The sequence below is a fragment of the Coloeus monedula genome (assembly GCF_965178545.1).
Source record: "Coloeus monedula genome assembly, chromosome: 4".
In the NCBI taxonomy this organism is placed as follows: Eukaryota; Metazoa; Chordata; class Aves; order Passeriformes; family Corvidae; genus Coloeus; species Coloeus monedula.
Window position 1 is genome coordinate 26,206,227 of NC_138784.1, and position 24,055 is coordinate 26,230,281.

Below are 24,055 nucleotides of genomic sequence, written 5' to 3' on the forward strand. Positions count from 1 at the left end.
CATTACTATGCAAACGGACTCCCTGTGAACTAGAACAGCCTAGAAGTGGCAACTGAGGGGACACTTACTTTCCCTTGGGGCAGCAGCTGAACCACAGAGGACAGTGAAGTCACTGGGACTCACACAGGAACAAGGCTATGAGCCTCCGCTACCAGTCAGCTGCAGCTGTGTCACTGCATTGAATCTGTGGCATGGGATCAGCCAAAGAGCATGGTACAGGACTTGTGCACAAGGCAGAAAGGCACACCTGAGCTAGGGGCAGGACTGGCAGCACTCTGTCCTAGTTAACATCAATACGCTCTTGCAGCTTTCAGAGTCAAACTGCCAGCAGAGCTGATTATTGCCACTGCACTTACAAGAACAACCCCCTACTCTGTGCTGCAACAGAACAAATAGCCTGAAGCAGCTGCCAGTAAATACAGGAGCAACCAATGAAAAGAACAACTTCCCCATTTAGCTACTTACATCCCACATTTGGAACTTCCCATTTTTGCTCTTCTCTTGTGCAGTTAGCTTTCTGCACTTGTACTTCTGTTCAAACCAGTTTAGCTGCTTAGATGTCCACACACTAACTCAGGGAGCTGAGATGAGGTCCAGACAGCTCATCAATTTACTTGCTGAGCGACACTAAAACCAAAAAAACTCACACACCAAAGGAGTCATAGGATGTGTATTCCCAAAGAACAAGAATTCTAAATAATATAGCTAAACTGCTAACACCAACATCAAAATGAGGGAGCATGTTTTCATTGAATCAACTCTCAATAAGGGTAACTGATGTGTAAGCAAGCAGGCAGGACACAGATATGACCATTTCTATTAGGTAGGAGTAACTTCCTACTTTTGACTACTCATGGCTAGACAGATACAAACAGCCCAGATGGAATAACAGGAAACTGTAGGGAATAAACCTATATTCAAGATACTCTGATTTGTGCACAACACATATGCACTAGCCTGAATGCAGAAGTCAAGATTCAGCCTATTTTGGGGGTGACCTACTTCAAATATCTCTGCCCAGGAATGGGAGATCAAGACTATGACCAAAAGCCATGCACACAGCAACACACAGCTGTAATTTGAGTTCATTTGGTCATGAAGACAAGCCCTTGGGCATTTAGTTCCAATTTAAAACACAAGTTATATGTACAGTTTAATTAAAGCACTTCCACATTTAATTTAAGCAAAATAGTTTTTATCAGAAAGTTACACAAACCCAAGAGGCTGTGTTTTCCAAAACCATACTTTATTTTTAAAGGCTAAGAGAAGTATTCAGAACTGTATTTCTTAAGCAAAAAGATTCACATTTCACTGCGTGGGGTCATTAGTAGGAGAAAAAGCATTTGGAAATTTACTTTTTTGTAACTGCTGTTGAGTTCCTACATCAAACCAGATTTGTTTAAAAATGGTAACATCAGTTATGGCTTAAGATACAGAATTACAAAAGAGTAACACAAACCTTGAAACTCAAGTGGTGAACAGGTAACTATGGTAATTTTTTCCCACATGAAGACGTTTTAGCCAAGACAAACAGAAGCAACTGTCTTTATTGGTAGCCAAATCCACTGAACATCATCAGCAGAACATCATCAGCACAGACACTGCTTCAAGGATACCCATGCTGATAAATGCATGTGTTAGAAGAATGTTTTGTCTGTTCCAATTACTTCATCTTCTCCTCCGTATCACAAGCCTCAAAACCATGGAGGTATGAAACCACAACAGATTTTTTTTTTTTTTTTTAAACAAGAGGCTACAAGAAAAGATGGAAGACTACAGAATGTGGTGAAGAAAGAGTCATCACCTCTACAGAGACAGCAGGACTTTGACCAAGAAATTTTAATCAGCGAGCATGTAAGGACTTAAACCAATTCAGAACCCAGAGCTGCAATTTTGTTGGCTATTCTCCCCTTCACCGACCTATAACTCTGCATATACATGTTCTGGATGGCTTGGATTCAGTGGGACAGAGGTAGTGATGGGAACAAGATTCCTTCCCTAAAGTTTCCAAATAGATGCAACCTGGTAAGCATGGCCCCAAGGAAGGATGAGCACAATGAGCAGAGGGCCTGCCAACTGGGAAAGGACAAGAGCACAAGCACAGACAGTAAGCTGCTCTCCCAGACCCAGACCGATAAATAAAATGTTATGTAAAGGTGCTGGACAAGAACTGAACAAGTAACAAAACATCTGTGGCCTCTGCAATATGTACTTCATGCCAGCTTGTGCAAAGGATAGAACTGTACCTTTGCTGCACAGTTGTGGTGATTGAAATTATATAGTATTTGCAGTACTGCCAGAAGTTCCAGTGTGTAACTAGCTAGCCTGATTATTCTGATAATAGCTCTACAAAGTCAGTCACCCATTAAAAAAAAGTAAATCTGTATTTGTAGACAATTCCTTTATCCAGTTAGTTCTTCAGACTTGTCCCACCTTTGCTGTTTTTCTGTCTTAAGGGGATTATGACAGACTTCAACTGTTAAAGTTCTTTCCCCTTTGCTCAGTGAGAGCAATTTAAAAAATAGCATGTTTTTATCTTGCACTCCTAGAATACTACAATTTGTTGTAAGCGTATTCATTCAGAGAAAACTGTCTGTAATACTTACAATTAAAGTTATAATAAAAGGTTGCAACTCTTGGACAAGAAGGGATGGTTGAAACTAGGTCATCTGAATATAATTTGAGTTCTATAAACCAATAATTGAATAAAGTCAATACTTGGGGCTAGAGAGCAGTTCTCCTTAGAACACCCCATTTCTCTTCTTAGGAAGATCAGAGGTAAAATGGTTTGTTTTATTGCAACACTGGTTAGCCAAATCCAATCCTTCCCATTCAGATATGATTTTTAAGAACCAGGGATTTTATGGTTTACCGCCAAATTTGGCAGACAATTTACTGATGAGATTCATGACCTTGGGATTGCTCTGGTACTTGGACATATTTGCTGGGTTCTGGGCAACATCTTGGAATGCAACCATAACTTCTGGATCCTGCAGGACAAAAAGCAAAAAGAAATTAGGGCATTTGTACAACAATTCTACAAAAGTGATTATGTGGTTCCACATGAATCTAATCTTGCTTTTACATAAAAAGACTACATTAGACTTCTGGCAAGAAGTCTCTAAAGACAACCCAGTAATACAGTGTATGTTGTTAAGGCACCAGAGTCATTACTGAACTTGTTACAGTAATAGTTCAGTGTGTGACAAGGGGGGATAGGGTAAGAGTTGTGTTTTTCCAGAACAGGAACTACCAAACACAGCCACACCTACTATATTATTTCTGTTCAGGCATCTTTCAAATGCATTTTGAAGGAGGCAGGATTTTGATGTGTGTAGCATGCATGATAGGATAACTCTACTCTGAGCAACAGCTAATTCTCATCCTTTTGTCATTTTTTCATTCCAGCAGCAAAAGCCTGAAACTGTTGGGTTGTGAGCAGACAATGTGGTAATGTTTGGCTTTTAAAAATGCATCTAATTCCCAGTCATTCCTCACCTTCACTGAGAAATCACACATGGAAGAGAACCTTGTTATCTTTCATCACACTACTGTGTTGCAGTTGATAAATACATACACATATTCCATTAAGTCAGTGCCCAAAAAAATAACAACTCCATCTTCTCTATTTAGTATGAGAAGCATTAATACCTTTTTCCCATACTTCTAGTACACCTTTGGCTTCCACTGAACTTGAACTGGTTTTATTCGTTTTACATGTGTATGTTTTGAATATAAGGAATCTGTATGTATCGACTTTACATCTCACCCTGGAGAAATGTTTTCAGTATAAGCAATATCTACAAAAATTCCAATTTCTTTTAATTCAACAGAAGTGCAAGCAGTTTATTATGTTCAATACAAGTCCCAGATGTTAGCTGTAATTTCATCTGCTGTTTTTTCTAGGACATTTAGGTATTTTCACCAAAAGATACACTGCTCCCTAGACTTCTAACCCACTGCTACAGCAGGCATGTTTTTTGGAAACCATCAAAACCCAAGAAGTGTGCCCAGAGCTGTCTGTGCTACAATAACACCATCCTGTATCTATTCTAGCATGGGACTCAGTCCAAAGCTGTTTAACAACTCTGATTCTAAACTGCATTTGGAAGGTGTGGACTCCACTGAAAGCACCCACACACCTCAGTCATATTTTATACGTTGGGAACCAAGAGTCCAGTATTATGGGAGGATTTGTGTTGTCTCCCTCACAAAAGATAATCCCCAAAAGTATATGGAAAACAGAATGCTGAAGTTCAGAAAAGAGAGACCTAGATACATTCTCTTCACTTTACAGGATTCCCATGCAAACAAAAAAGGAAGACTTTCACAACCTCAGACTTCTTGAATTGATTTCAAAATCGGGCATATGAGTATAAAGATTATGTCATGTTGTTGAGTGTGTGGTTTCACTTATATATGAATCTGGAACAAAAAGCTGAGTAAGCTTAGTCACTAGTTTGTGTCAAAGCACACCTAAATTAATGTTAAATATCCAGTTTTATGCTATGTGTTCCACTTTCCTATCATTTCAGAGCAAGTAAATGATTCTGTTCCTCTGTGACTCCCTGGAAGCTCTCAACCTTACAGAGTGTTTGTAACATCCAAGGTTTCACATTGATGAGCAATATTATCAAAATAAAGTGTTAAGACTGAGGATATCAACACTTCTCTAGGGAAATGTTCAGTACATATGGTGGAATGGTAGCCATTCCATTAATGGTACAAGGGAGACATTCAGTTTTCTAATGCTCTAGTCTTTAGCTGCAGAAGGAAAAATAGTACTTCCAAGAAAAAAGTTATCACTATTTTTTTTTTCTAACTTAACACATTTTGTTGGAAGTCTGTGTCTAACATACGGCTACATGTCAAATTAAGAGTCCATAGGTTTACCTTACACATCACTCCTTATAAAAAACACTTCTACTTGACTCCAAAATGCAAATGTCGTGTGTCTAGAGAAAGCTGTTATATACGCAAGATACAAAGTACTGGACAGCCCTCCAGATAGGCAAAATAGTAAAATAAAACACACTAAAATTTCAGTCAATTCTTCTGGAGGCTAGAAAGCTTAGGGGCAAATGAGCTAAAATAACATACATTAGAAGTCACTGCAAAAAGTCACACCTTGCTTTCATTAAGAAGCTGTGAAAAGAAATGCAACAGAAGTTTTGCTGCTTTGAGTAAAAATAATAATAAAAAAAAATCCTGAAGAAATAAATCTTCAGGTAATGGAACCAGAAATCTCCCTCAAGAAAGAATTTTTATAGTGATTTGCAGAGATCACAAAATCACAGAATTGTTAGGGTTGAAAGGGACCTCTGGAGGTCATCTAGGCCAACCCCCCTGCTCAGGCAGGGTCACCTAGAGCAGGTAAGATTTATGCCAAGCAGTAACTTCCCTAAACATGTCCACAGGCATCCATATCTGGTTCTTTGGTTGCTTCTATGGATAACAAGATGAAGTTAACAGCATAACTAGTTTAATCTGGCTTGTCTTCAGGCACACACAGTTGTCAGGTTTACTGAGATGTTAAAAGAGTCAGGCACATTTCAGTGTTAACTCATGGAGAATAGTCTCCAAAATGATGAGATCATAGCAAGTCCAAGGAGACTGAGGTGGTGGCCTTCACTCTTAGAATATTCCCATTTTGGCACTAACTCTTCACTATGAAAAGTCTCTACAGACTATCAGTTAAAAAGCCATTTTGGAGCAACTTGTGTGATTCAGTATGTTCAGACTTTTTTGTCACCTCAGATAACAGACATAATAGCTGCCAGCTAACATTATCCATCAACATATTCCACAGCTGCACTGAGCAGATGCCAAGCAGTAGAAACTACTGTCTTTTAAAATTAGAGCTTATATGGCCACTTCGGAAAAGACCAGAACGCAGAATTGGACATTTTAGGAAAAGGTGGCAGTGTAGACATAGATCAAGTTCTAATAAATCATATCTAGATACCAAGTTGGTACAAAGAGGACAGTAAGAGACTCAAGGTTTGCTAACAGGCTGTACATGTTAAAGCCTGCCTGCATTATCAGAAAACACTGTCAACACACATTCTTGCAACTGAGTCCTACCCTATGTTGGGGCATATGTAATGAGCATGCAGTGGAGTTTTTCTTAAAGGCATATGACAAGCACTTAATATTTAGCTGTACCTCAACACTGTTTTCAGCAACCTCTCATCACAAACTCCAGTGTTACAGCAGGAAGTAGCCAGGTAAGGAAGACAGCTACAACACAAGGGCCCTTTCTGCATGGTTTGCATGCAAGCCAACATTGCTGACTGTGGCAGTCCAAGTAAAGGTGTGTTTTCCAACATCAGCAACCATAAAGAGAATGAACCCACAAACCTTTGCATGGTAAGTGATGTTTTTTTGTGATTCCAGGGCATACTGAATAAGGTTCCCCTGAGATGCCTTTATTTCAATGAGCTGAGGACAATATGTAACTCTACTTTAACCACAGCAATCCAGAAAAAAGAAACAAGACAGTTTTATACTTGATTATTAGAATGCAAATGTGACTACACAGCTCTGACTTTTTCTAGCCCACCAGCCCTTAAAACTGATGTTGCCAGATATGTTCCATTTAATCTGTTGATATACTTTTCTTGAGTCGAAGTAGTCATGACATTGAGCAATTAATCAAGTCCACTGGGGAAGTAAGCTTTCTGCATATGAATTCAGAAAATGTCCAGTGAAGAACTATTCTAATAATACTTTGTCTGTGGCAAAACCTCAAACATTTAATCTCCTAAGAGAAAGGTAATTCTCATCACAATATTATTATAATATATTGTGTTAGAAAAATATTAACAATTTTTTGTTTGTGCATAATTATCCCTCTACAAAGTGTGTGCATTCAAAAAACGAGCAAGTGAATTATAATGTGTGGAAAACAACCACTTGAGAGAGTTTTTCAAAAGATATGACAACTGCATATGGCACACAGTTTTGCCTATCACAGACAGGGGGCAGGGTGTGTGTGTGATTTTTAATTAAGCTTCCACTAGTTTGCAAAACAGCTAACATTGAATCCAGACAATCTGGTGTCACACACATCAGGAAAGAATTTTACAACAGAAATAAGCAAGCACCCCATCGCTATCCAAAAGGTCACATCTTCCTTCCTCCCCTTAGGTTCTTAGGCAGTTTCTCTTTCAGAACACGTAGCTCAGACTTTAACAAATACTCACCTGCATGGCTGCCAGAACTTCGGGATCACTGAGAATCTCATTGAGACCTGGCATACCTGCCATTCCTGGCATACCTCCAGCCCCAGGAAAGCCACCTGAAAATCCAACACAAGAAAAATGCATGATGAAGAACGTTTAACTCACCTATACAATAATTGTGCTCACTGAGACTAAGACATACTGCCCTTGCCACATCTCTAAAGCCATGTCCTTCTATAGGGCTACAGCTGGTCCACTCAATGGAAAGTAGGGTCTTCACCTTCTCTTGCTGTGAAGACCTACATCTTCTTTCATCCACGTTTTTAACCCAATTGAATAGGAGGCTTGTAATGAGTACAGTTCTTTTTCTAGTTAACTTAAATGAGGTAGGTCTCAAACTCAGGAGCATAAGGAGCTTGAATGCCTGGGGTGAACAACTTAGGGCAGAAGCAGCTCAGTAGTATTATGTCCCAGACACATTCCACATTTGGCAGGAACTTTAGGTTTTGAAAAATTGTACCACCAATGGGAAAAAACCCAACAAAACACCAAGAAAAATAACCCTGAAGCAAAATTCTTGAGGTTCTCTTACGGAATCTTTATTCAGTAGCTTCCCCAGCTGTGCTGAGCATGACACATATGGTCTCTATCTGGCTGCTGATGCAATTGGAGCATGCACACAGCCTATCTCATCTCTCAACTACAGCTCAATCTTAAGAGCATTAGTACTTTTTTTTCTCCCCAGTTCACTGTCTAACATGGAAAGCCTGATTTTTGTGATGCTGTGAAGGATAACTTTTCTACAAGGTAATCTGCACTACCTCCTTTAAAAAACTATTCTGTTTAATAACAGCTTGCAACCAGCACAGACTTCCCTCATGTTCAATCCAAATTTTCAACTTGAAAACTACTGTTCTTAAGCAAAATGGATTCAAGACAACCTTGGTAATTTAGAAAACACTTTTATACTCATTTTTCAACACATTATCAAGCAAATTATGCTTCTTTTGTTTTCCCAGACCTAAATTCTTTCATTCTGTTATCCTCCAGTTATTCATTTCTGTCTTGCCTCTACTTGCTACACAGCATCAATCCTCAAGAGAAAGAAACCCAACCTTCTTACCACTAGTGCTCCAAGAGTTATTTGTACACAAGTTCTAAACTTCAAGATCTTTCTTGAAGTAAGATCTTTCTCTGTATCTTGAGAACAAATGCTATAAAAGCAGCACTTATAACACTCCATATGGAAACAACAGCCACCTCTACCTCAAGTATTGGTGCTTAAAAATAAAATACCTGGGAAGCCACCAAACTGAGCTCCTCCTGCCTGTCGCCTTGCTTCTTCCTCCTGCAGATGAAAGCACGTCATTCCACAAAAAACAATGGAAATGCAGCCTGTTTTCTACTGCTCAGCTAGGTTTAGGAGAAAAAAAACAGCTGAGACTGTTTCAGGCAGATATGCTACCACAATAAACAAAGCACTCTACTGTGGTTCAAAACCACTGACAAGAAATTGCTCTGTCTATTCTTAATTTTGTACGTGATTGCAGGTTAGTTATGCAGAGTATGTTTCTACTGAGTACGAACTGTACTATTTCTTTTAGCTTCCCAACTGTATTTTTAGAACTCCCACCCCCCACAAATTAAAATATATAATTAAAGCACAAAAAAAAGCAAGCAAGAAAAGCAAACTGTGCCAGGAATTGAGGAAGAGAAGCAAAGTATAATTCTGAATTTAAAACCTCCCACTCTGGGATACATAAGTACTTTAAGTGAAAACTATTCTGGAACAGTCATACAATAACTGACTTCTTGAAATACAGGATTAATAGAGATTCCAGAGACTGTTTTTGTCACAAGCAATAAAACCAGACGAACTCAAATGCCCTCTTCTCCAGATTTCATTACCAGTCAAGTAAGCAAGACAGAAACCAACTCTCTAAAATTTAAAACATTTTTTCCTCTGTAATTCATTTTAACCAAAATAATGATGACATTCTCCAAATAATTAAGAGACATGAAAGCCTAAATACTCACCCTTTGTGCTTTCTCATGCTCCTCCCGTGCCTTCTTCACTCTTTCCATTCTTTCCTTGATTTCCTTTTCTTCACGCTTACGCTCATATTTTCGTCGATGTTCTGCAATTTTCTGTGCCTGTCACAATGGAATACCAGGAGCTTCTGTACATGTCTAGCATATCACACAATGTATTTCAATACAAAACACATGTAAGCATAACCAGCTGGTTCTACCAGTTCTTAAATTTCACACCCTAAAAGGCTCTTTGTTTTAGGAGCCATTTGCTACTTCTTTCCCATGGCAATCAGTCATTCATGTCTACTCAACCCTGACTGGATTCACCAGAACATGCACTCTAGCATAGTTTTTTGCAGTAGTTTTGGGACTTGCAACATCGTTAGAACTTGAACAGGTTATTATTCCATGTCCCTTCATATTTTTTATGCTAAAATATCGATTTCTCTGGGGCTAAAACCAGCAATTGCCCTGGAAAAGGGCACAATAAGAATTCCCACTGCATACACACACACTTTTTAGATAGTGTTACCGCTGTTTCAGATGCCTCTACAGCATGTACAGACCAACAGGCAGACCAATGAATTCCTCAATCAAACCAAGAAAGGGCTGGTGAGGAGGACGTTTGCTTCCTCTTAGTAATTTTTTCCTCAAGTGTATTAAATCTACAGCCCCAGCGAAAGAGGAATTAACAATCTTCCCAAGGCTCCTCACTCAGGGCTCATTATAAGGACAGAACTAACTGCAGCACCACTTTCCTCAAAACAGAACGTATCCTTACAAATCACTGCCAAAATGGTTCATGATTTCAGAGATAGTGTATGATGGTTACTCTGTACCATTCCTGTAACTAAAAAACACATACCAAAATCAGGGTGCAAGAACAAAGATACTATTACCACAACGGATACTCTTGTATTCTTTTAGAATACTCTTTAAAGGAAAATATTACTTTATAAGTAGCAGAGCTTTGATACAACTTATTTTAGCTAGGAGATACTCATTTCATACTACATCATTCCTAAGTGCATCAGCCAGAGAAAGTACACTGGAGGCAGCAGGAATGATACAGAGCGAATGCAGTACATGCTATCAGATCCTGATGTCACTGCCATTTAATGGCTCGTTAAGAAAGAGGTAAGTGTTCTGTTTTCTTTTTAATGAAGCATAAAGAGTTTCCAAAGTTTAGATTTTCATTATTTCTAAGTATTTCTCAAAATTAACTAAATGTTTTTAGAATTTGACTTAGACTTTTAGCTCAAAGTGCTACAAAGTAAAAAATTCTAGTAAAGCTTGAAGTGAATAAATTAGATTAATGCATCCTTTTCACTTACTTAAGATTTTGAAAATCACCCATGAAAAGATGCTATGTTTTTCCTAGAGCTACATACACAATTTCCCATGCAGCCACACATCCATGTATCACAGATACTCTACTGTTTCTGTGGGAAAGAAAAGGTTCCCTCTCAGCCAAGCATTAAGTATATTTCTTATGAAAACCAGTTGAGACCTACATTAACCACAGATCAATAGTCTCATAAACAGAAGACTAAAAGGCTGTAAAATGGTTTCCATTGTCATTTTGCTGGAGACAGCAAAGACATGGTAGAAAAGCTGAAGTTGTTAGACACAGGAATGTTTATGCATGTGGGGGGTTTAAGCTTGACTGGCTGCCAGATGCTCACTAAGCTGCTCCCTCACTCCCCCCTCCTCAACAGGAGAGGAAGAGAAAATAAGATGGAGAAACTCTTGGCTTGAGATAAAGACAAGATCACTCACCCATGACCATCATGGGCAAAACAGACTCAACATGGAGAATATTCATTTAATTTATTGCCCATTAAAAATGGAGCAGCATGATGAGAAACAAAGACAAAACTAAAGCCACCTTCTTCCCGAAGTTCAGCTTTACTGCTTCATTTCCCATTCTTCCACTTCCTCCCCCCATCCTGAACAGCACAGTGGGGTGGGGGCTGTCATCAGTTCACTGTACTTCTGCCGCTCCTCCCTTTTCACACCTTTTTCCTGCCCCAGCGTGTCTGCCCCACAGGATACAGTTCTTCACAAACTGCTCCAGTGTGGTTGTCCCCACAAGGTTCAGTGCTTAAACAGACTGTTCCACCATGGGTCTCCCATGAGCTGCAGCTCCTGACACAAAACCAGCTTCAGTGTAGGCTTCTCTCCACCAGCTGCAGTTTCTGCCAGCAGCCTGCTCCAGTGGACTCTCCATGAGCTGCAGCTTTCTTCAAGGTGCACCCACTTCCTCTGGCATGGGATCCTCTATGGGCTGCAGGGTGGATCTGCTCCACTGTGAACCTCCATAGGCTTGAGAAGGACAATCTGCTTTACAATGACCCTCTCTATTGGCTGCAGGGGAATCTCTGCTCCCATGCCTAGCACACCTCCTCCCAGTTCCTTCTTCACTGATCTTGGTGTCTCTGCAGGGTTGCTTCTCCCATATTTTTTCTTCTTTACTGCCCTCCCTCTCACAGCTGTTATGCTGCATTTTTTAACCCTTTCTTAAATATGTTATCATGGAAGCACCACCGGCATCACTGACTCACTCAACTTCGGCACCAGCTGGAATTGACTCCCTCTCTGACAGGGACAGCCTCAGGTCTCTCCTTACAAGAGGCCAGCCCTGCAGTCTCCACCTTTCCCCAAACTTCCTATGTAAACTCAATACAATACAACAGCTGCCATCTGTGGTGTGTCAACCACTTCAAAGTAACAGGCAAAAACACATGAAAAAGGAAGCCTGCTATCAATAGTGTTACACTGGTTACACAGAAGTTCCTCCTTAGAAGATTGCTGGGGTCAGCCATGGGAGAACAGCTGAAAACCAGTTGGGCAGAGCTGAGACTGCCCTCATGGGGCTGACTAATGAAAGTACAAACCAAAGCAAAATCCTTCCTTTAGAAAATATGCTTAAGGACAAAGCTTTGATCAACTCAGAAATATCTTGGGAAAAAAAAATCCATTCTCAGTTATCTCTTGCTTTTCTGAAGGTTTTTAGTCAAGATTCTAAAATACCTGGCAAACTTCAACTGCTTCAGATTCTTCTCTTAAAATTTTAGAAAGGAACATACTTCATATTTTGGTTACATGCCCAGCCCCACACACTCAATTTCCCTACACACTGCCATAAACAGCTGTTACTGAAGACAGAAGTATTTATAACTGCAGTCTGAAGTGTTGGAAGACACATGAACACATTTCTTCCAGACAACGCCTATTGAAGAACATGAAGGCAGCTATGTCACTCAGACAAATACAGGGAAGACCTTTAACATTCCTCCCCACTTACTCTTGGCTGCACCTCCTTCAGCATGGCACTTGCATCTTCATCATAATCCAGTTTGCAAGCTAATGCAAGATCATGAGCAGCCTCCTCCCAGTGGCCAAGAAGTCTGGAATTGGGAAGACACCAACATTCAGAAGGAAAAACTGAACACTTAACAGTTCTTCAAAGTATTTAACCATGCATCACTCAGAATTTTTACCTAGAGCTACAAGGACATACAGAAGTTTAATAATCGTGGTGTTTTCACTAAGTTGCACACTACAATACCACTAGAGGACGCTTGCTTGCTTGCCTGATATCCTTACAGTAAATTTTGCTTGAAGTAACGACGAGTAAAAAACTCTCCATGAGATCATGTCATTGTCTGCTATAAAGAATGATCTAACAGGGAGAAGGTACCCTAGCTAAACACATGAAGCACACTAAGATTAGCATTTGCTTTTTCCACTTTTATACAGGCCATAAGAATTGTCATCTTTTTTCTCTGATTTATTGCTATTTCAAAAAAAAAAAAGTTGAACTATAGTTGGGGGGATGCCTAACACCATTTTAAATAATTACACTATTTGCTTAATAACATTTCTCAATTGCAACAAATGGCATTTAAATTTACTATGTAGAAGAGCTCCAGGATCTAAGGAATAAGAACAGCAGAGAAATGTTCAAGAATTATAGGTCAGTAAAAAAAACCCCAACGAACTAAGTGAAAACAAAAGACCTCCAAACAAATAAACCACACAGTCCTAGATCTCATAATCTTTACCAAATGATTAGAAAATGTTATTCAGAAAAGCAGTAAGCCATTAGAAGATGGGGGGGGTGGGGGGGAAACAGGGGATGAGTGTACCAGGAGGACTACTCATAAACTGCCATCAATAAATCACCATCTTTTCTATTCTCTAAGCCACATACACAGCACAATGGCTTCTTGGCTCATGGCTACTGCTCTCAGGAACAAGACAGAGAATGTATGAACAAAACTGTTTCCCCCAAGTAAAGATACTATCAAGTGCAGTTCATTACCTGTGTGCTTTTCCCCTCCATTTGTAGGTCTGTGCAGAGTCAGGATTAATCTTGATGGCTCTGTCACAATCTCTAATGGCAGCATTTGGCTTCTGGAGTTTCACAAAAACACTGTGGGAACAAGAACATTTATCATACATATTGAAATACCAAGTTACTAACTTAAGCAGGAAATAATTTTGGGTGACTAACAGGCAAACTAGTGAGATAATGTATTTGAAGAGCTCAGTTCAAAACGATTTTATAGCGATAACAAAGTTGCTAAAATTTAGTCTCACTCTCCCGGCATTGTAGGTGAATCATTAGCAAGAACTGAAAGCATTCATTGTTCAGACTCAAGTCCTGCCAGCAAGAATAACCAGTGCAGAAGGAGAAGACACAGAAATGCAAAGGACAGTTCAGCCCTATGGTGCTTGGGGTCTATAGCCAGTGGCAACTAGCAATTTGAACAAAACAACAATAATATTCTGCATGCTATATTGCACAGTCTTTAACACAGTAACACAAAGAAAGCATGAGGAGTTATGCTAACCCATGACAGCAGGCTACAAAGATCAACAGCTAGAGTCATGAGGAAAAGGATATAGATGAGTCATCAAAAACAAAAGCAGCAAAACAAACACAAACTCAGAAAGAAGCCCCAATCCTTGTCAGTTCAATGTAAAAAACTGAAAATTTTACAACACACAAGCATATCAGACTAACTGATAGAGCGGTACTTTAGGAGGTTCAAGTAATTAAAATTTAAAATCTCTGAAGGAAACACTAAAAAACATTCCTGAATTGACAAAAGTATTCAATATTCAACACATTCCACGTCGGAACTTCTACATCTACATCTAATTCTACATCTCCCTTTTACATCTACTTGAAAACAATTTATCAACACTTCCTGTAAGTAACTTCATTATTAAGATTTGTTATAAAGCAAGTACAGAGTCACACACTTTCTTCTAGGAACAAACAGGTGGACAGGGTGTCAGGGAAGTGTCCCAAAGCTACACCTCACCAATGAGAGCCATTCCAATGTTGCTGGCTCCACAAAGCCACTAGTCTCTCAAACACACAGCCCCCCCTCCAGAAGCAAAACCATGGATTACTCATAGCACTTGATCAGCATGGCAAGTTTTACAATATCCTAATATATTATTCATTTCTTTCTACAACAGACCTAATTGAGGGAACTTTTAAACTTCTCCTAACATTCTTATTTTTCACTGCTATACCAGTCCTGAGAAGATATGGCACTGTAAGAGATTTTAAAAATACCATTATGATGGCAACAGCAACAGTGTATTAAGGTACACAAGTGGTGTTACATGCAAAAATTTTGATATGGAAAGGAAAAAACCAGCAAGGCAAGTACCAGTTAAGATGTATTACAATGGAACAGTTAAAGGACAGTAATTAATCTCATGAAAGTTGAAGTTTTCTTTGAATAATACCTTGCTATGGGAAAGATCCACTAAATTATCAAATCGTCCATGGTTAGTGGTCTTTTGTGTAAGAATGGAAAAAAAATCTGCTTCTGCAACACATACTTGTCCAGCTTTCCTGAAGAATCAGGAAGATAAAGATGTTTGTGCATTATGAATTTAGGAAGTTCCCAATGCATCATCTGCAGTCTGGTAGATGTTATTAGCAGTAAGGTGGGTAGAGAATGGGCTGAGATACAGATGTGTCCTGTTCAAACATAAGACTGTTGAACAGAACAGTCTACAGGCAGTAGGGTTGGTCTACTAACAAATTCATTTAGCAGGTACAACAGGGACAGAATTCACAGGATTCTTAATTAAGTTTGCATCTAAACAGAGTATCATTTCAATCATCATATGAATCCCACAATAAACTTCAGATTTTACAAGTGTTTCTAATCCAGCATTATTCTATCTCCACACACTAAAAGCAGTATTGTTGAGGAATACTTTCAGTGCAGGTAGCTCCATGTGCAGCTGCAGTGTCAGCTGAAGACTGAACTCTCGTGCTGAGAGCCCCAGGCAAGAACTGGTGCCAGCCTTTGCACAGGGACCTGTGGCCCAGCCAGGTGACTGAACACTCTGTGACACAGCAGAAGCCCATGACCCCAGACTTTCACAAGCACAGACTGTGAGGGTATAAAAGCCCAGGGCTTCCTTTGTTTGGGGTCCCTCCTCAGAGGCACCAGCTTGAGCTGTTAGTTTGTTATTGCACCATGATTAAATTATTTTAAGGATCCAGGTATCTGAGACTGCTGTGGGAAAAGCAGGGTCAAGACAGTAAGGAAACCTGGTCTGACTGTGTGAGTATGGGGTGTGTAGCTGCAAAGGGGTTTCAGTCCCAGCTCAGTGTGAGTGTGACTGCGAGGGCACCCCTGGAAAGTCAGACAGGAAAGTATCCTTAATGTTACCATGATGCATTTTGGAACACTATTCTGTTACTTACTGTATTGTCAAGATTCTTTATATGGCTGCTTCAGCAAATCTGATGACTCAAACAATAAAAAAAACCTGCATGAAATGAACACTACCCTTTCCCTCCTGTGGTTTAAGTTTACATAGATCCTCAAGTTGCCTTATATTCAGACTCTTTAAGGAAAATAACACAACAGGCAGAAACATAAATCACTAGTTTATGACTCACCTTGCCCTCTTGGCATACAAGATGGCCAAACAAGGATTGAGCTTGATAGCATCCGTGAACAAGTCAACAGCCTTCTGAAGATCCCCTAAATATAGGTACCAGTGAAGTTTCAATCATTATGTAATGAAATTACATCCAAATTCCCAAACCTGTCTTACACAGTGTTAGGTGCCTAGACACTTCTTAGATAGAACATTATCAACAAAGAAAAACCAATTTCTCCCTCTCACTATGTTACTGAAGTACAAACTCCAAAATTAATGCTTGAGAAGAGACACTTTCCCCAGTGAAATTTGTGTATTTAACTTTGAATGCAATCAAATAGAATGCCACATCTTTATTATACACCTTTTCACTGCATTAAGACAAACCACTAGAGACACTAATCATAACATGGAGGAAACTACTATAATGATTAATGTGTAATTAAGATGCTGCAGTACCTCATTTCCCCCTCCCACCTTTCCCTGACTATGGCTACATTGGAAAAACAGTACTTGAAGAACTTTCATGTTCTAGATAGTTTTGGGTATCCAACAAGATGTTTCCTCTTTCTTGAAACCATTCAGATTGGTCCAAGATATCTATCTTCTTTTTTTAATAGGAGAACCAAACCTAATGTCCTTGAGTAAGTACTAAAAAACAATTTATCACCTTCACTGAGAGCATTTATCGCTTCAATCTTCTTTTCGTTAGCTTGATCCGCCATCTCTTCAGTTACCTAAAAAAATTAAATGAAAAACACACACAAGCCCCAAAAGCTGTAGAGTCCAGGCCAGAATTACCACGCTAAGACTGTGCCAAAAGAGAAAGTTCCGGTTTTCCAATTCCAGAACCTCCATTTTAATTTGCATTGAAATCATAGTTCAAAAAAACCCACAAAACCTTTGCTTTCAGCTTGAAGACATTAGTCAACATTATTTTTAGCTATAAAACACCTGAAATCTAAGTTGAATAATTGTAGAATTCTACATATCTAGTTTGCATGGGTGTTTTGATAAACTTCTTTGGCGTTTTCTGACTTGACCTTCCACATTAAACTTTTTGATTGACTCTAACCTTAAATAAGAAAAGACTGTGATTTTAAGCCAGTAAGTTTTCTGTTTAGAAAAAAAAGAGCCAAAACAAAAGCTGGCTACACAGATAATAGAGTACTTATCCTCCCTCAGCTACTATCCCTGATTACACTCAAACACTCTTTCTATCTTTCCTACTGACACACTGAAAAGATTTTGCTTACCTCCACATTTTCATCTCCCATTTCTTGAGGGTCATCGTTGTCTGGTTCAATCACTCCCTCATTATCAATTTCTGGGGGAAAAACAAAAAGCAAGACTAAGCTCCATCTATAGAGACAGGATTTTCAGAATCATTTTCATGTTGGAAAATGCAGTAAAGTCACTATTTTCCCCACCTAAGTCACTCTCTTCACTTTCTGGTTCAGGTGATTTAACCGGCTCCTCTGGATGTTCCTCTGCTTTGCCCTGAGAGAGACACATACTTGTAAGTACACATTATTTCTGACTGATGCTCTATTTCCACTCTCATGAACAACAATGTATTAGAAAAGTCAGATCGCTATACAGCTGAACCATTTTATTTTTAAGATACTAATCTCCTTTTCCCTCCTCTCAGATTAGGTCTATCATGTATGCAAATATTTGAGAGCTCAAATCTGGACTCATGAACTTCTATTATTGGTAAAGCTGGTCCTTCCAATTTTGTAATTCAATAACCAAGACCAAAAAATCCAAATAACACCCAATTCAGACCCAGTTTTGCAGTGATTACTAACCAACTCTTCCAATCTTCCTGCCTTCCCTCACACATTCTCTGGATCAAAAATTCTCTCAATCTAATACTATTTAGCTAAGGCCTTTTAGCAGGCAACAATAAGCTGATGACAGTGATTTAAATATTGTTTTCATTTGCCAAGGCCTGAGATTGTTGCCATACATACTTAGAATATTTTTTCAAAAGTTTCAAATGCTTTCTTATCAACTTCTAACTAAATTTCATCCAAATCCCATAACTTAGCACATCCTGTCTATTAACACAGATACAAGCTGCTTGTCTTCATACTTAGTGTCACACACTATATTCAGTACTTAGACACAATCCCTCCATAGAGCTCTAACTAGCCAGTAATTCCAGCACCCACTGTCTTGTTAAATAAATTAAAAACCATCTTTTTTTCAAAAGAATTTCAAACTTGAAAAAATCCTGATATAAGTATCTACACAGCAAATTTATTTTCTCCCTTAAAATAAATAACAAAAACCAACAACATCTTCCGCAATACTGCCTTAAAAATTTCATAGTTCAACTGATCACTTCATTACTTATCATGCTCATTAATATTTCTTCTCATGAAAAGATTATAATTTAATCCACTAATGACTAGAGAAGTGGTTTATAAACAGACAAGAGAAAACAAAAAAAAAAGAAATCAAGCCTCTGTATGGCATTTGCATTGCAGAGAACATCAGGCATTCAGGATTAGGGAAATGGAGCATGATAACACTTGAAATGAACTAGGAAGCCATCTGTAAGAAGTCATCTGCAACAGACAATGGGCAGGCTTCAGACTGAACTCCCACATTCAGCCCCGTCATTTGAGTGAAAACTGACAGCAATTTTCCCCCTTCTGCTGCTCAGTAATTTTGTCAGCATCAATTTTCCATGATAAATTTTTCATATCTCACCTTACTTGTCTCCTCTGTGGAGGCATTGGCTGGAGCAGGTGGTATTGTGCCTCCCATACTTTTTCAGCAAACAGAGAAAAAACAAAACAAAACAGTAATATTATCAAAATAGTGACATGTGTTTTATTGATTCAAATCCTGATAATCTCGCCTTTTTGTTGTAACACAAAACATGATGATCCATTTCACTGTCAAAGCAGCAGAGTACACATCCCCCACACTTTTCTCAGTATAGTGCAATGCACACTGTCTGTTGTACAACTCCATTGAGACTTGTACTCACTTGCATCACCCTTCACCCACCCACCCTTTCTCACAAGGAAAAACTGCCTCTTGGCTCAAATGGATTTTCTCCTTTAAATGTAACTTATGTTTGAAACAAAACTAGATATTATGATTATAGATACTACTAAAATTATTTTTTGAACAGAGATCAAACAATGAAAGAGAACAGCCTAAAAGGCCTATGCAATTAAAATAAACCTGCTGCCTAGGAAAAAAAAAATCATTTCTCTTACATACTGCAATATTCCTGTTTTTCCTTCATTACAATTAAGGAGCAGTCTTTGTAGAGACAGCATTCTGTCAATACAGAATAAACTTCCACATGCTATCGACTTTGGTTAGCAGCCAGGAATAAGAGGCTGAATTCTCCAGCTGTTAGATGGAACATCTAATCACACCTATGACAGCATGCCACAAGGAATACCATTCCCAGGCATCCCCTGCCCCAAATTTCCACCTACTGATGGTTTTCAGTAAAAATGATTCTATGAACTTAACAACCAACTCCTTGGGGCCCTACTCAAGATGGGATGCAGGGGAGAGGAGAAGGAGGTGGGCAAACAGGGGTGGGCAGGAGGAACTGGAAGGATGTAGGACTATCTGCTTTCAGGAATTAGTGCAACATAAAACTGCATCCCAAGGATGAGAAGTTATAGCTTCTTAAGTCAAGCTACTGCAGTCCATTCTCCCCTCTTTTCTCCCTCCTGTCAGCAGCACCATCTCAGAGTCATGCTGAAAACGAACCTAAATGAGGAGGGATAGGACAGTGATAGGGATGAACTGGGGGGCAAAGGGTAGAAGAGTGAAAAGGAGTTGACAGGATTGACACATCCTGGCACAGGGCCCTGCAGCAAAAGGCAAGAAACAGCACTAAACTACTTCTTATTTACAAGGAAAAACTGTCAAAAAAAGCCAAAACCAACAAACCAACCAACCAACAAAAGAAAAATCCAACAAGTGACAAACCCCAGCATGTTCTGAAGCTCCCGGGATGCTGACATTACTTAATCAAAGTTATACTGCAAGGACTAAACAACTGCAGTCTGAGAAATCATTATCCAGCTAGGCAGAAAACACAGAGCATGAACTAACTGTCCCTCCTAAATTTTTGCCCTCGTAGGCCAGCAATAAAACACATAACTCTCTATTAGTCCCTAAAAACCAAGGAGAGGACTACAGGGACCATCCAGTGAAGTCCTGGAACTGTCGCTGTTATCCCCAGAAAGATGGCAAAATCACAACGTAAGTCCAGGTCAGATGATATGGCCAAAGCAGAGCTAAGCCTCCTTTGATGCCAAAACCCCATCTTTTATAGCATGGATCGCAAAAGAGAAATTACATGATTGGCCTATTGACCCACCACCTCTCAAGGTGATAGGCTGAGTAGTAAGACACCCATTTCCAAATACTATTCTTAAAGAAGGAAAATAATTTTCACAGTTCTCAAAACAACTTACAGGTGTAGAAACGATTTACTGTTGTCCATCCAGTTGTCATGAGAACGAAAGCTTTCACAGAGAAGCTGTGAGAAGCTGGATTTCTCTGTTTCTCAGCTACAGCATGAGAAAGGAAAAACTTCACAAATGCTTCTGCAGCTGGAAAATTCCTCTGCTCCTGCCTTTTAGCATCCACATGGAACTTTTCTTTTGCACAAAGAAAACTACAAATTACAAAGCATTTTAGCAGTGCTAATAGCTAATATCCATGGTATTAGCTGGTTTGAAGTCTGACACCTTAAATCACCTCAAGACTGAAACAACTTAGTCAGCCTCCTCTGTTCTCTTCATATCCGTCCAAAAACTATCCAAGTTTAGATCAGTCTGAGAAATGTTTACTAATATACATGCATATTTTATAATATACTATTTCATGTATTGCCAAGGCTAAACAGTTTCACTCACAGTACTTGAAAATATTTTTGCTATCCTGGTAATCTCTATTTAAACTACAGTTATAATCCCAGAATAAAAAGAAAGTTACTCTAAAATCTCTTAAGCCAGTATTTAATTACAACGATTAAATACACAGCAGGGATATATGCAAAGTTTGCAATGTATTAAACCTCAGCAGTATATGGAAACACGAGACACTCTCATAGGAAAAGGGGGGTACTGAGCTGTAGAAAAACAACAGACACACACAAGACACACACAGAGTGCAATGCCAGCAACAACTGGAGGTTGTCAGGACTCCATTGCAACAGTGACTGCACATTTCCACTCATCACAGCCATGAGAAGTGTCACGTTCATGACTTGTTGGAAGAACTGCAAATGTGATTTCTGCAACCACTTTTATTATTGACAGCAAAATTATATTTAGAGAGAAATTGGATTACCGTGAATTCAAAAGGGTAAAAACCTATTTGAACAAAACAACAAAAAAATGCAAAAAGCCTTATTCATCAATTAGGGATTCTGTGTTTTATTTTTAAGGACTGCTATTGTTTCTTTGTTCAATTGCAGGGTTTTGAAACGTGTTTCCTTTAATGACTCATTTCTTAATAATTCAAGCAAAACATTTGTATTTTTATGCAATTATGAAAAAATGGGCTTGATAAAACAACTGTCAAAACACTTCCCAAACACACTCACGCACTACCGTATGCTTTCTCTACAAAGAGAACCTATATGGAAATACAGGCAGAACAAGGGTTAGAAAACAAGTGCATGAAAACAGGTAAGACTTAAGGTTACTGATGCAATATTAACAGCTAGTCAGAAATAAAGCATCCCATTCTGGCTTCATGAGTAGTTAGCATAATTTAAATTAGAATCCCTAGGTTTAGGGGGAAAAAATCAAATAGATTAGCAGAATTTTAGTTGAAAAATTTAATGATGGATTTTAGTATCATTTAGTCATTATTCTAATCATTCATAACACTAGCTAGGTAAACAAACCTGTATCTTTCAGATTAAGACAGGTAAGCCAGACAGAGATGTAAGAGCTTCCAAGTTTATTTCCACCTGAAGGCAAGTCATGCTGTTTGAAGCAGTTTCCAAAGAATGATCAGGCCCTATAAATGCACTTAATAGTTCTACTGCAAACAACACTATTACGTAAAGGCAGAGGGAGACCCAGCAGAATTTCAGACAGTTTTGCATGGAAAGTAATTTGGGTACCACTACCACCAGCCAAGTGTATTATTTAGGCAAATATAGAACTCAAATACGTGAAGAAAACCAGAAAACTTGAGAGAGCTGTAGGATGTTCTGCTCTGAAGTATTTTTTCACTTTTGAGATAAAGACATCCAGTGAAGATTTTACATGTAAAAAACATTCCATGGCTCTAAATGTAACTTCTGTATTTATAAGACAAGCACCAAATACAAATTCTAAAACTTATCTGGAAATTAAAGCCCTCCCCATTAACAGGGAGAAAGTCAGATGGTCATCTCTCCATTCCCTAACACTTTCTTTGACCAAAAGAAGTCAGTGTTCTTCCTCTCCCTCTTAAAGCAGTCTGTCCACACCTTCATATTTACACAACAGAAGTACTGGAAGAAACCCAGGGTGAGGCACTGAGGTATTTTATGCAGTAGCAAAAGGAATAAAGACCTGCAGTAGGGTGAGACAGACATCGATCTCCTTCCTAGACAGAGGTACATCCACTGTCAGTACTGCAAAGCCAAGTTCAGTTAAATACAAGCGGTTTTACAATCACAGTATTATTCAGATGCATAAAAAACCTTAAATATCACTGTAAAAGAACACGAATAAACACTTCATTGTAGCCATTTTCATTACAGGACATATTGTGAAATGCCGGTATTTAGTTCTTCATATACGTGGGCATATATATACACCTATACACACAAAACCCTGCTGATTCAGATTAACGCAAATTTTCTAAAACAATTCCCACTTTGCCACTAAATAAAAATCTTTTAAATCCCATTTGCATAAAATGTGCACCTGAAGGTATGTCCTTCACTTCTTAAGAGTTCCTCAGTGTAGCAGCCATAAAAGCCAAGCAGAGGTACCGGAGCTGAACACAGGGGTTCTGTGGGTTCTCTGCCAGCAGCAAACAATCGCAACCCTTCCAGCCTCGTGCTTCTGGGCGCCCAGGGTGGAACCCAAAGAGGATTTTTAACTGAGAAGCAGCTGTTACGACAGGCCCGGCTCACACAGAGTACGTGCAGCGTAAACAGCAGGTACCTAAATGGCTCACGGGGAGCGGAGAATTCGACTACTTTTGAGACACTAAACTTCAAAGAGCAAAACACGTTTTGGACAGGAACTATAGCTGCCAGGTATTTTGTGCTTTGGGGTACCAGGATGTAAATCAACGCCACTCACCTCCCCACAAACTCGGCTCCTTTTTAAGACAGGCTAGCCAACTCTGCTGCGTAATGCGAGAATTAGCTCAGTAAGTATTACTCTGGGGCTTTCCAGGCTGGAAAGCTGAGCCACTGAGAAGGCCGGGGGGCAGGCTTTTTGCAATGGGAATAGCCAGCGTTAACGAAACAAAACAAAAAATTAACGAGTCTTTTTAACGCGCCGGGAGTGAGCCCGGCGGGAAGAGGAGGAGAGGGCGGGAAGGCCGCAGCGCGGACCGGACCGGACCCGACCCGCGGGGGCGACACTGCGCGCTCCCCGCTCCGCCACGCGGCGCGCCCGCGGGCCGGCAAGCGCTGAGGAGACACGCCCCCCTCCCCTCGCCGCGTCCCGCGCCACAACACCCTTCCCCCCTCGCCCCTTCACGGCCGCCTCCTTCCACGGCCCGGGACCGACCTCTCCACCCACTCGCGGAGGAAGGCGAGCTCCGGGGTGTGCAGCAGGCCCGGGTTCTGCTTGCACAGCCGGACGAAGGCCCGCAGCTCACTCAGCTTGCGCGAGTCCATGGCGGCACGGCGACAGCCCAGACGCGCTCGTTCCCCCGCCCACCCGCCGCGGAACCTT

General features: G+C 39.8%; 1 protein-coding gene across 1 annotated transcript; it reads right to left on the reverse strand.

Moving 5' to 3' along the window:
* Positions 1-1,225: 1,225 nt before the first annotated feature.
* ST13 (ST13 Hsp70 interacting protein) lies at positions 1,226-24,032 on the reverse strand. Its single transcript, XM_082280671.1, has 12 exons — positions 23,888-24,032; positions 18,870-18,927; positions 17,579-17,648; positions 17,405-17,475; positions 16,819-16,885; positions 16,165-16,249; positions 13,546-13,656; positions 12,526-12,628; positions 9,222-9,338; positions 8,481-8,532; positions 7,206-7,300; positions 1,226-2,990 (listed from the first exon to the last, which is right to left on the reverse strand). Exons 1-12 carry the CDS (start codon positions 23,995-23,997, stop codon positions 2,862-2,864), a joined length of 1,068 nt encoding a protein of 355 aa, XP_082136797.1. The 5' UTR covers positions 23,998-24,032; the 3' UTR covers positions 1,226-2,861.
* Between the last annotated feature and the right edge of the window lie 23 nt (positions 24,033-24,055).